We start from the raw sequence: 13,508 nt of genomic DNA on the forward strand, positions 1-13,508 counted from the left end.
CAGCTCTCCAGGGTCTCAGGCGGAGGTCTTTCCCATAACCTCCTGCATGGTCCTTTTTAACTGTAGATGCTGCCGGGGATTGAACCTGGGACCTTCTGCATGCCAAGCAGAGGCTCTGCCACTGAGCCACAGCCCCTCCCCAACGTAATTCTGTTGTAAGAATTAACTTTCCACCCATTAATGGCGGACGCACCCATCAGCTCACTACTTCCACCCAATCATGGTTAAATTACTGGACACCCTTACAAACCAAGAGGTCAAAGTAAATTAGCTTTTATTCATATTTGTCCAAAATGTATTTTCATAAAAAATCGGAAACCGATAGCATGTGGAACAGCAGAAAACACTGGGATGATAAATCTCTCAGGTTCTTGCGTTTGCACGCTAACGAGCGTGTCATTTTACCTCCCCAAAGTCCTTGGAGTTTGCAAAGGCAATTCTTGGCCTGGCCCCACAGAGCCGGCCTCAGCCGGGAGTTGTTCAGAAATAAGGCATTTCCTTCAACAGTCCTTACCCATACGGAGCCACGCCACAGGGACAAACGGGTCCTTCACACATTTAAGAAGCGCTGGATCAGGGGAGCTAGGGACCGAAGACCAGCTGCGCAGTTTGTTCCTTCATCTTGGCATGCCGCGTAAAGCTGACGGACCTTCGAGGCCTGGGCCAGCCGCCTCTGGAACTGTGGCTGAAAGATAAACAGGGATGGAGACCTGCTGTGTGTGGCTCATTGGAACACAGACTGCAAAGCCCAGTAGAAGGCAGAAAGATGGTTCCTGAGCGGAGCCACTCAAAGCAGTCTTTTGACTGAAATCTCATTGGGGTGTGCTGATCTGGAATGTCACAGGGTGCTACTTCTCCCTGCAACCCACCCCAAAATGTCCTCGGCCACAATCCCACCAGGGAGTCCACTTGCCCTGTTTGCTTAGTTGCTTTCACCCCAACAGAAGGTTGGTTTTGTACCCGGCCCTTCACTACCCAAAGGAGTCTCAGAGCGGCTTACAATCTCCTTCCTTTCCTCTCTCCCCAACAGACACCCCATGAGGTATGTGGGACTATCCTCTGGTTATAAGTAACATCTGAGCTGAACAGAACGGCTGTCAGTTCTAGCCCCGTGCTGGTGTGAGCTACCAGCCTTGTCCCCAGCTCGCTGTCCACCCAGCGGTTCGAAAGCTTCGGCGAGTAGATAAAATGGGCACCACTCCTTAGAGAGGGTGGGCACACTAAACCTCCCAGCGGTGGAGGTGTTAGCCGGCGAACGGAATGTCCAGCTCGTAAGATCGGAAGCCTGGAAAGATCTCTTTGGCATCAAGAAGCCTGTAATGGGCCGTTCCGGCCAGGCGGTGGCAGTGCGGCGTTGTGACTCGAAGCAGTCCTGGAGAAAGCTGATATCATCAAGCCAAGCCGAGGGGAAAATGCCGTCTGGAACATGTCTAGTCTACAGCTGAAACAAAATCCCCGTCAGCTGCGAACGTGTGCGATTTAAAGATTTATATGTGTTGTCCTCCCTTACCCCTATGAATCATTGTTGGTCCCTTGTGAATGTGTAACTGTAAATCGCTCAGAGCCAGCAGCTCTACAGGATTGAGCGATTAATAAATTGAAAGATTATTATTATTACTGTATTATATATAAAACACCCATGCACACGAGGCAGAGGCGCCGCACCGTACCCATTTGGCTCCTGTGGTGAGCTGGCTTGCTGTAATTCCACCTTGAAAACTGCAGGGACGGCGACCTGGGGAATGTCTGGCGGGCCTTTTCTCCTTTATCGGCCTGCAACAGCTGGGCTACGATCCCGTACAGAAGCGGCCTGTCAAGAGAGAAAGAACTCCTAAGTGGAGGGATCCAGGCAGCAGGAGAAAGAAGGGCAGAGCTTCCACGCATCTCCCTGGGTCTCGTACAAGAGAGCTCCCCTGGCTGGTTTTCCTGTGGACTCCAAAACAGAACACTAACCTAACTCAATACAGGATCGGTCTAGAGCATCCCTGAGAAGTGTTTGTCCAGCTGCTGCTTAAGGACTGCCAGTGAGGGGGGGGGGGGCTCACTACCTCCAGAGGCAGCCGATTCCACTGTCGCACAACTCGTGCTATTAAAAAGTTTTCCCTGAAATCCAGCCGGTACCTTCCCGCCCTTAATTTAATCCTTTAATTGCGAGTCCTCTCCTCTGCTGCCCACAGGAACAGCCCTCCTCTAAGGGACAGCCCTTCAAAGACTTAAAGAGAACAACCATGTCCCCCCTCCGCCTCCTCTTCTCCAGACTGAACATGCCCAAGTCCCTCAGCCTTTGCTCGTAGGGCTTCTTGGTCTCCAGGCCCCCGATCATCCCCGTCCCTCTCCTCTGCACCCGCTCCATTCTGTCCACATCCTCTTTGAAGTGAGGCCTCCAGAACTGCACACAAGACTCTGGGTGTGGCTTGACCTATGCAGTGCACGGCTGGACTATCACATCTTGCGATTTGGAAGTTATGCCTCTGTTGATACACCACAAGATCGCATTAGCCTTTTTTGTCACAGCATCACACTAGCTGCTCATATTTAACTTATGGTCCACCCATACCCCAAGATCCTGTTCACACAGACTGCTACCCAGAAGTGTATCCCCCATCCAGATAGAAAAGCTATAATTACGCTATCCCAAATAGTAGGATGAGCCGGGGTATCTTACACCTGGGGTCTAGTGGGGAGAGGAAACAACACAGGCTTCCTGGAGAAGAGCCGCTAACAAGCATGAGAGAGAGGAATGCTCTCTTGGGAGCGTCCTGACAGCCGTCCCCCCACAGCACCCAAGCACCAGCCTGTAACTAAGACGGAGTTACTGAGGCTATGCAACAGCTCATTTCCTCAACCACCTGGAGGGAAATCAGACTGGGAATTCTAATGAAGGGGAAGATCACAAGGGGGCTGAGACAGACGTCAGGTGTGAATACCATCGTGAGCAGGGCTATTTTGGGGCAGGAACGCACAGGAACGGAGTTCCGGCTGGCTCCTGAGTTGGCCACGCCCAGCAGGAACTCATTAGCATAATGGGCCACACCCAAGAGCAGAAACTCATTAGGATTGGCTACAGTAGGGGTGTGTGGCCTACCATGCAAAGGAGTTCCTGCTACAAGAAAAGGCCCTGGGTTTTGACCACAAACAAGGTGAACAGAATAAGAAGCAAAAGGTGGGTGTGGCTGGGTGACCACACTTCTGGTAACATGGGGGTGCGGCCTCATAGGCTAATGAGCTGTGCTGCCAGGGGTGTGGCCTAATAGGCTAATGAGTTTTGCTGTTGGGTGTGACCTATTATGCTAATGAGTTCCTGCTGGGCTTTTTCTACAAAAAGAGCCCTGAGTGTTTCCAGTGTTAACTCTCTGTGTGACTACGACGGATAAATGAGATGATGAAGTCTATTCAGGGAGAAGTCGTCTGAAGCTGAAGTGAAAATGAGGCAACATCGGTAACAAGGTGATGGTCTGATAAAAGACACGTTCAGAAGAGCCAGCGGAAATTCCTAAAAAGTGGACCGATTAGAGACGGCAGCGAGTGAGGAAGCCCGAGTCTCTGGTTGTGCTTATGACCTTTTCAACAGGGGAATCTAAGTGCGGAGTGATCTTAAGCAGATGTACACCACGGCAGGCCCTCCGAGCCCAAGAAAGCGCTCTTAGAGAATGCCGTGGGCTACGTACCAAAGAGCTGCAAACCAAACACCGGGGGGAGGGGGTGGGGAAAACCCTCCCGGAATTTAAACCTCTTAAGGCTAATACCACAAACTGTGACTAGAATAGGTTGAGCTGTTTACATAGTCTTTCGTTAGAAAGATCCACTTCAAAAGCCTTCCCAGGCAGTGGTGGCGGTCACATTCTCAAACCCTGCACTGTCAGTGCTGCAGGCGTTCATGATGTGAAGGTGAATGCCAGCGAGAGCAGGAAAAATCCACAAGGAGGAGGAGGAGGAGGAGGAAGAGAGATTGGATTTATACTCTGCCCTTCACTACCCAAAGGAGTCTCAGAGCGGCTTACAAACTCCTTTCCCTTCCCCTCCCCACAACAGACACCCTGTGAGGGAGGCGGGGCTGAGAGAGCTCTCTCAAGGACTGCCAGCTCTGAAAGAACTTGTGACTGACCCAGGGTCACACCAGCAGCTGCATGTGGAGGCGTGGGGAATCAAACACGGTTCTCTCAGATTAGAGTCCGTGCACTTAACCACAACCCCAAACTGGAGAGCCAGCGAGGTGTAGTGGTCAGAGTGCTGGGACCTTGGAGGCCCAGGTTCGAATCCCCACGGCAGCTCGCTGGATGTTCTTGGGCCAGTCGCACACTCTTGGCCTAACCTACCTCACAGGGTTGCCGTGTGGGTAAAACGGAGGAAAAGAGAATGACGTGAGCCGCTTTGGGTCCCCATTAGAGAGAAAGGCGGGGTATATATGAAGGAAATCAGTAAATAATAATGAAACATACATCATACGCATTATCTTACACTGATCTGCTGCTTGGATCTTCGACTATGTTTAGCTCCTTCACCAGAAAGTCTCTGTCCAAGGGAACCTCTGGCTGGCCGGATTCTGAAGATTAAAGGCACGTCTGTGTCAGTTTAAGGCTGTCAGCAGAAGAGCAGCCGGCCGGAGTCAGACCGGTGGGTCCTTCTAGCCCAGCACCGTGTGTCACCCGACAACCAACCAGATGCCCCAACAAGGTCTACAAGCAGGGCACGGAGGAAGAGCTTCCCTACGCCGTTGCGCCCCCCCCACCCCCAGCATGGGTATTCAGGGGGTGATTGCCTCAGAACAGAAGAGAACATAAGAGAAGCCAATGCTGGGTCAGGCCAACGGCCCATCCAGTCCAACACTCTTTGTGTCACACAGGGGCCCGAAAACACCAGGTGCCATCAGGAGGTCCAGCAGTGGGGCCAGGACACTAGAAGCCCCTCCCACTGTTGCCCTCCCCCCCGCTCCCAGGCACCAAGAATACAGAGCATCCCTTGCCCCAGACTGAGAGTTCCTGTCTAGACGTTGCGGCTAAGAGCCACTGATGGACCTCTGCTCCATATGCTTATCCAACTGTTTAGCCTTTGAACATGGAGGTTCCATTTAGTTATTGTGACTAGTACACCACAGAAGCATAAACATGAGGCCATTACTTTTTAGAACAGGCTTATGAACCGTCATTTACACGGACACACGAAGTTACTCTTCTACCAAGGTCAGCACTACTCACATCTCCAGGGTCTCAGGCAGATCAAGCTCTTTCCCGTCACCTCCTGCCTGGTCCTTTTTAACTGGAGATGCAGCCGGGGATTGAACTGGGGACCTTCTGCATGCCAAGCAGAGGCTCTGCCACTGAGCCATGGCCCCTCTTGACAGCTCTCCAGGGTCTCAGGCGGAGGTCTTTCCCATCACCTCCCGCCTGGTCCTTGTTAACTGGAGATAACCGGGGATTGAACCTGGGACCTTCTGCATGCCAAGCAGAGGCTCTTCCACTGAGCCACAGCTCTTCTTGACAGCTAAGGTCTCAGGCGGAGGTCTTTCCCATCACCAACTGCATGGTCCTTGTTAACTGGAGATGCCGGGGACTGAACCTGGGACCTTCTGCATGCCAAGCAGATGCTCTACCACCAAAATGTGGCCCCTCACCCAGACTTTTCAAACGTTACTGTTTCTAGATCTATCTGAACGAACAACTACTGCAATATTTTGTACATATCCACTTCTAAAACGTTGGTCCTGCTACAATATTGAGAAAGGGCGTCAGAGAAATGCTTACCTGCCGTTAGCACAGACGCAGCATACTTGTACTTGTTGAATTCCAAGTATTCACGGATCAGTTCGTTGATCAGAAGATTTTCGTGGGACAATAGCGGTCGCAGTTCGCTTTGGTCGTCCAGCGCATTGAACACCTCTGCTCGGACCCTCGCTTTGATTTGCCCCAGAATCCCTCGTTTCTCCAGTGTATCTTTTAAAACTGGGGGCACAAAACCGGGTATTCTTCCGTTACGAGAAACCTAACTGCATGCACTATCCTTGGAGAGCACTTTAACTTGCTGGTCCAGGAATCCAACAGGGCTCCTGTATCAAGGCATGATAAAAAAAAAAACCTTTCCCTAGAGCAACTTCAAAGCAAGTAGCTTCCAAGGCTGGGGACGGGATATACAGTAAAAGTTTTATTATCCAGCACTTGTTTGTGTGTGTGTGCGTGTGTGCGTGCTTGCGAGCCTAGAAGTCATGGTGACTTTCTGGTGACCCCTAGTTGGGCTAGGACTGTGAGGTTCTTGCTTATAGGGGAAACGGTTTTACCTTTAAACACTCTCTGAGTACATAAACTTGGTAGTTTTATGCTGCCACCGGGAATTCCAAATCTCTATCTTTTGGTAGTATGACCTAGGGTCTGGGCACTTCAGAGGACTATGTGGCCCTGAGGAAGTACTGTACTGATTTCTGGGATAAGTTTAACCAAAAATTGATTTTTTTTATTTAATAAAGAACAAAATAGGTTGTGGTTATTTTGAACAGTTGCTGACGAAAGGAACTTGTAAATATAACTGGCAAAGCTTGGTGCTACAAACAGTCTCTCAAACTCCAAACTCCACTCTGACAGGCTTATAAAAGGTAAAGGTAAAGGTTCCCTTGCTCAAAAGTCAGTCGAGTCCGACTCTAGGGTTGCGGTGCTCATCTACGTTTCAAAGCCGAAGAGCCAGCGCTGTCCGAAGATGTTTCCGTGGTCATGTGGCCAGCATGACTAAACACCAAGGCGCATGGAACTCTGTTACCTTCCCACCGAAGTGGTACCTATTTATCTACTTGCAATTTCTTGCTTTCGAACTGCTAGGTTGGCAGGAGCTGGAACTAGAGACGGGAGCTCACTCCGTCATGCGGCACTCGGGTCTCGAACTGCTGAACTACCGACCTTCCACAGCCTGCAGTTCAGTGTCTTAACCACTTGAGCCACTGCAGGCTTATACACTCATATATATAGCCACACAGGCTAGTCTCTTTGTTTTATTCACACTGAATAGAATCAACTCTCTTAGTCACACAGCCTAAACTGTTGCTCTAATTCACAAAGAATTAGACTCAGAATTCCATAGTCACACAGACTATGTTCTCTCTTCAAGCTTCACACACAGAATCCTGCACAACTCTCAGAGTCACACAGACTCTTCAAAACTCTTCCATACTTGTCTCTCTCATATCACAGAATCCCCTCATAGACACACACACAGAATCATCTCAGAACATCTCCTCCTCCTCCCACACTCTCAGTCAGTAGCCAATCAAATCACACTTCTCACCCTCTGTCACTCTTCTCATATTACTGCATTCACACTAAACATTTAAAAGAGAAGAAGAGATTGGATTTATACCCCGCCCTTCACTACCCAAAGGAGTCTCAGAGCGGCTTACAAACTCCTTTCTCTTCCCCTCCCCACAACAGACACCCTGTAAGCCAGGTGGGGCTGAGAGAACTCTGACAGAAACTGCTTTTTCAAGGACAGCTCTGACAGAACTGTGGCTTGCCCAAGGTCATCCAGCTAGGTGCAAGTGGAGGAGTGGGGAATCAAACCCGGTTCTCCCAGATTAGAGTCCACACACTTAACCACTACACCAAACTGGCTCTCCCCAAACACACACACCCAAACATGAGATCATTACAAGGACGTTTCACAGAGTTGGCTTGATACCCTGTCTCTGCGTCCCAGCCCTGGTATTCCTTGGAGGTCTCCCATCCAGGAACTTGCCGGGGTCGGCACTGCTTAGCTTCTGGCGAGATCAGGCTTGCCTGGGCTATCCAGGTCAGGGCTTATTATCCAGCACTTGATTCTCGAGAACATTCAGTTAGCATCACAGGCATCCAGCCAGGTGTCTTTGGGCATGTGCGCACCAACTGGCCAGGTTGACACCTCTGGCTGTTGCTGGGCTTCTGGCTCTGGGGAAAGGGGAAGGGTCCTGCCAGGCACGGGGGCTGTCGCCATGGCACTCCCCATGAGACAGAGCAATAAGCTTAAGGGTTTGGCACATCTGACTTTGCACCAGCACCAGATACAACTTTACTGTATGTTCCAACATTTCACAGACAAAAACAGAAACATATCTGGAGACCAAGTCCTTTGAGGAAAGGGTGAAGGAGCTGGGTATGTTTAGCCTGGTGAGCAGACGACTGAGAGGTGATAGGATCACCATCTTCAAGTACAAGGATGGTGCGGAGTTGTCTTCTGTTGCCCCAGAAGGTCGGACCAGAACCAACGAGTTGAAATTAAATCACAAGAGTTTTCGGCTAAACACAAGGAAAAACTTCCTGACAGTCAGAGAGGTTCCTCAGTGGAATAGGCTTCCTCGGGAGGTGGTGGGCTCTCCTTCTTGGGAGGTTTTGAAACAGAGGCTAGATGGCCATCTGACAGCAATGTGGATCCTGTGAACTTGGCCAGATCGTGAGAAGGGAGGGCAAGAAGGGTTGCCTCAGTGCTTAGTTCTCATGGCCCTTTCTTACATGCCCATGGAAATGCTGACTGCCACTTTGGGGTCAGGAAGCCATTGCTCTCCAGGCCAGTTTGACTAGGGATCTTCTGGGCATGGAACAGGGGTCACTGTGTGTGTGTAGGGGGGGGGGGTATTTGTGAATTCCCTGCATTGTGCAGGGGGTTAAACTACATGACCCTGGAGGTACCTTCCAACTCCATGATTCTATGTTTATACATCAAGATCATTTCACAGGGAAGTGAGTAGAATAGCTCGGTTTTTGAGTTCCGTAGCACCTTAGAAACCAACAAGATTTACAGGGTGTAAGCTCTCATGAGTTAAAGGTATCTAAAGAGGGGATTCTCAAAAGCTTATACCCCTCAAAATCCTGTTGGTCTCTAAGGTGCTACGGGACTTGAATCTAGCTGTTTAAACATCCCAGTTCTCACAACAAAGATCCCTGCTTAGGCTGCTTCCGTTTCTCGCTTAGACATTGTTCTACTCTGCCCTGCATCTCCTGCATTCATTTAGTAGGCAAACACCAGTCTCCTATTGATTTAAAGGCCAGGGAGAAGTTCATTCTTTTGGCTAAAAATTTGTTACCCACACTGCCCTCTCTTTTAGCATATACCTCCACAGTTGCATGATATGAAACAGCAGACTGTGAACTGTAAAGTACCCTGTCATTTATATAAATGCACAAGAGAGGGAGAGAGGCCCCCTGGAAGAAATCCAGAAACCTTTTACAACAGCATTCCCAGAAAGCATAAAATAGGGAAAGCAATTTACCAGAGCAGGAAGCTGATCAACAGAGACAGTTGGGGAATGAGTAATTTCATTTTTAAAAGTAATTGGCAAACATGCAAAAATATGGATTCAAGTCTACCAGTTTCAGAGGAGTGAAAGGCAAGACACTGGAAACGTAGACTTGAGCAGGAGAGGGAAATCACCAGGCATTATCAGGAAGCCATCATTTCAGTTTGCCTGTTTTACGAACAGCTGGCAACTTGTTTAAGCTTCTTAGTACACAAGAAAGAAGAGAATTAGGAGGAGGAGATTGGATTTATATCCCACTCTTCACTTGGAGTCTCAGAGCGGCTTACAAGCTCCTTCCCCTTTCCCTCCCCACAACAGACACCCTGTGAGGTAGGTGGGGCTGAGAGAACTCCGAGAGAAACTGCTCTTTTTCAAGAACAGCTCTGACAGAATTATGGCTTGCCCAAGGTCATCCAGCAGCTGCAAGTGGAGGAGGAGTGGGGAATGAAACCCAGTTCTCCGCGCACTTAAGTCCACCAGGCACTTTATAAAAATGCAGTCTTTAAGGTGCCATGGGGCTTCTGTTTAATTTTGCTGCAATGAACTGATCAGACAATTAAGGGTGGGGTAGCAAGCAGATCACTGCAAAAACAACACTCCATGCACAAAAAAGAAACCAGCATCTGAGAATTGCCCCCCCCGTACCCCTAACATCTTCTGTTATGTCCCCATCAAGCATTTAAATTGTCACCGGCAGCAAATTGCCACCAAAAGAAAACATCGCTAATTTCATGCTTGCAATGGCAACATAACTGAATATCATAAAAATAACATATAGTTTAATTTACCTTAATTTAATTAAGCTATAGACTGAGAAATAAAAAGCAAAAGAAAATGAGTTGTTATTGATCTCTGGGCTCTCGGTATAATGAACTGAAAGCATTCCTTTATAGAGCTCTTTATATAGTCAGATTTGCTGGAGATTCTAGTAATAGCATGAAGAAAGTTTGTAGCAAAGTAAAAAGCTTATATAAATGTTAAGCTAAATTTATAAACAATGTATATGACCACCATTGCTTGGGTTTTTAGAGGTTTTTCTTTACTTTCACCCATAGTATGTAGTCCTTGTTTCTATGCAGTTTGTAGAAAATGCAAATTAAAAAATCCCCTACGGGGGGCCAAAAAAAATAAAATAACATATAGTTTCCCCTGCTATTCTTTACTGTATTCTTATTGCTGCTGCTAGTCTTACCCTCTGTGGTTTTACTGCTGATTTATGGATGTTTTTATTCTGATTTAGTGAAGGGTCTCTCTCCCCACCACCACCTTTGCAAGTTGCCTTGAAGGCTGCATGCCAAAAGGAAAGAGATAGACCCCATAATTATAATTTTTTTTAAAAAAATGCCATTCTCCTAATCGAGCTTTCCACCTGCCTCCCCCACCCCATTCATTTGCAGCTGTGCAAATCCCTGTGCAACTTCTGCCTGCCATGCATGCAGCCATTCCAAAGACAGGAGCTCTGGAGGGGGGGGGGAGAAGGCTTGAGGCCCTTTAAGGAGTAGCCCCTCCAACACAAGAAGAAGAAAAAAGAGGGGGGGGGAGAGGTCTTTATTTCCTGCCCTACCTGCTTTCAACTCAGTTATGGTCGCCATCTTGGAAAGGGGCAACGGAAACCGGAAGCCGCCGGGGGCGGAATGGAAAGTTCCCGGATGTCAACAAGCCGGCTGCCCGAGCAACCGCGACCCAGAAGCTCTCGGGCGAGCGGGCGCGAGAAGCCGCGCCCCCTCCTGCCGGCCGGCGTCCGTTGCGCGCTCCCCATTGGCTGCGAGCTCGGCCAATCAGCGTGGAGGGGCTTCTTCACCTTCTTTCCTCCCTTGTTGGGAGAATCTTTCGTATGGCGGCGATTCTCTGCAAAGAGGAAAGCGCCGCCTGGAGGGGAAGAAGAGCCCAGCTGAGCCCTTCGGGAGGCTCTTCTGGGTCAGCCTCAGACAAATGCAAACAGGGTGCAAAGGTGGCCCCCTTTTCCCTGTCCTTTGCACCTCCCTCCCAGCTCAGGTGCACTGCCTCTGTCCGTGGAGGCTCCATCCCTGTGTATAAGTAACGAGGTGCTGGTGGGCCCTTTCCCCATCCTCTTATCAGTGCATAAAAGAGCCTTGCTGGTTCAGGCCAGGTGGCTTATTTCATTTATTTATTTATTTATTTATAACTTCAACGTATATACTGCCCTTTCCTGAATTCATAGGTAAGAACATAAGAGATGCCAATGTTGGATCAGGCCAAAGGCCCATCCAGTCCAACACTGTGTCACACAGGGGGCCAGAAATACCAGGTGCCATCAGGAGGTCCTCCAGTGTGGCCAGGTATCAGCAGGGCAGTTGACAACAAACCCCCCCCCCAATATGAACCAAAAATAAAACAGATTTATGGGGTGTTTGTGTGTTAAATGATTAACTCCAGGGTTTAGTTACGGTCAGTCGCCACAGGCAGTAGCTTTCTGCTTTGTCCACTAGATGGTACTTTGCCTGTATTTATTGCCTAAAATGGTGACGTCCCTGTCCAGAGATAGAAGTCCTGCTGCACGAGCAGTCTTCCCTCCTCCTCTACTTCTCACTGTGGGGAAAAAGCCATCATTTTTTATATAAACTTTATTTATAACTTTTAACTTTAACATTAACACAGCAAGAGCTCCATAACAAAAATTGAAATACAAGCAGAGCAGTGAAATACAACAGTGTACATAACTTTAACACAGCAAGAGCGCTGTAGCAAAAACTGAAATACAGACGGAGCAGTGAAATAAAACAGTGTACATAAACAGAGATATAAACAGTCAGTGATAACAAGATAGGTTTACTATCAGTACTCCAAAATTATGGTGCTAAAATAGATGAAAAATGAAGCAATTGAACAAACCCTTTAGTAACATCACAATGCTGAGATGATTTCCAAATACCTTTTGGGAATAGTATCTGTAGGAACAATAGTGTTAGCAAAGGTCGCTTCTATAAAGGGGAACCATTTAGAGAAAAATAAAGATTGAGCCTTATAGGAGCTGACAGAGGGTATGGAGATTGCTGTTTTCTCCATTGTATAATATTCCCATATTTGCATATACCACTGATGAAGAGTTAATGAGTTAGAACTGACAGGCAGAGGAGGAGACAGGGTCAGAAGACCAGGAGGCCAGCAGCCTGCTGTATTTAAAGGCCTGGGAGCCATTTGCAGATGAGTCTCTGGCCAACCCTGCAGAGGAAGTCTTGCAGACAACAGAAGTACAGAGAAGTGCAGCGACGTTCCACTTCACAGCCTTGACTCTAGTCTCAGCGGGTGAAGCCTTTCCGGTAATTTAGCTCCATGCCCGGAAAAGCTTCACCTGCTTAATCTCCTCACACAGCGCGGCTGCGTAAAGACACAGGAGGGGAAACAAACGCTGTATATGGATATTCATTTGAATGCAAAGTCCCAGCAGCAACTTAATGATGAACAACATTTATTTCAAGATGAGCTTTCGTGAGTCACGGCTCACAGCTTCAGACGGTCTGAGAAGTGAAAGGAAACAGGAAGTGGCTGAAGGCTGCAATCGGATGTGTGTCTACCTGGGAGGAAACCCCCACTGAGCATGCTGGGACTGAAATCTGAGTAAACGTGCCTGGGATCGGGCTCTTTAAGCCACATTTCTTTCCATTTTTCTTCCCCATCCACTGCCAATTTAATTAGAACATAAAAGCAGCCCTGCTGGATCAGACCAGGGAGGGTCCACGTCCATCTAGTCCAGCCTCCCGTCTCACACAGTGGCCAACCAGTTCCCCTGGAGGGCCAGCAACAGGGCAGAGAGGCCGAGGCCTTCCCCAGATGTTGACTCAGGGTTCTGGGGTTCAGAGGATTAGTGCCTCTGAATGTGGAGGTTCCCCTCAGTCACCATGACTAGTAGCCATTGACAGACCTATCCTCCATGAATTGATCTGATCCCCTAATAAGAACATAATTTAACCAAACCAGTAGGGATGTCAAGTGGGTGTGTTCTTGCCTGAAGGCTGAATGAACCACCAGAAAAACAAATGTGGTTACCTCTTTCTATGTCTGCAAGCATGTCCTCCAGATCTAGGGCAACCACTGCCAAGCGAAAAAGGGCGGGTGTGTAAATGCTTTAGAAGAATGAGAGCTCTTGTTCTGTCAGCCGAGCCTCTGCCTGAAGAAGACGACGACATTGGATTTATACCCCCGGCCCTTCACTCGGAGTCTCAGAGCGGCCTACAAACTCCTTTCCCTTCCCCTCCCCACAACAGACACCCTGTGAGGTAGGTGGGGCTGAGAGAGCTCT

At 48.8% G+C, this 13,508-nt stretch overlaps 1 protein-coding gene across 1 annotated transcript; it reads right to left on the reverse strand.

Annotated features, from left to right (window-relative positions):
• Positions 1-332: 332 nt before the first annotated feature.
• FOPNL (FGFR1OP N-terminal like) lies at positions 333-10,842 on the reverse strand. Its single transcript, XM_015409939.1, has 5 exons — positions 10,812-10,842; positions 5,742-5,939; positions 4,459-4,543; positions 1,671-1,810; positions 333-685 (listed from the first exon to the last, which is right to left on the reverse strand). The coding sequence occupies exons 1-5, from the start codon at positions 10,837-10,839 to the stop codon at positions 618-620; spliced, it is 519 nt and encodes a 172-aa protein (XP_015265425.1). The 5' UTR covers positions 10,840-10,842; the 3' UTR covers positions 333-617.
• Between the last annotated feature and the right edge of the window lie 2,666 nt (positions 10,843-13,508).

Source organism: Gekko japonicus, unplaced genomic scaffold (genome assembly GCF_001447785.1).
Source record: "Gekko japonicus isolate JY-2015 unplaced genomic scaffold, Gekko_japonicus_V1.1 scaffold78, whole genome shotgun sequence".
NCBI lineage: Eukaryota > Metazoa > Chordata > Lepidosauria > Squamata > Gekkonidae > Gekko > Gekko japonicus.

Bases quoted from the DNA above. Each gene is read 5' to 3' on its own strand.
- FOPNL (XM_015409939.1), bottom strand. From the start codon at position 10,839: ATGGCGACCATAACTGAGTTGAAAGCAG. The intron at 1,811-4,458 runs GTAAGATAATGC...CTCTCTTGACAG, and splicing joins GATCCAAGCAGCAGATCAGT to GCCGCTTCTGTACGGGATCG. The intron at 686-1,670 runs GTACGGTGCGGC...TTTATCTTTCAG, and splicing joins TCACCACAGGAGCCAAATGG to CCACAGTTCCAGAGGCGGCT.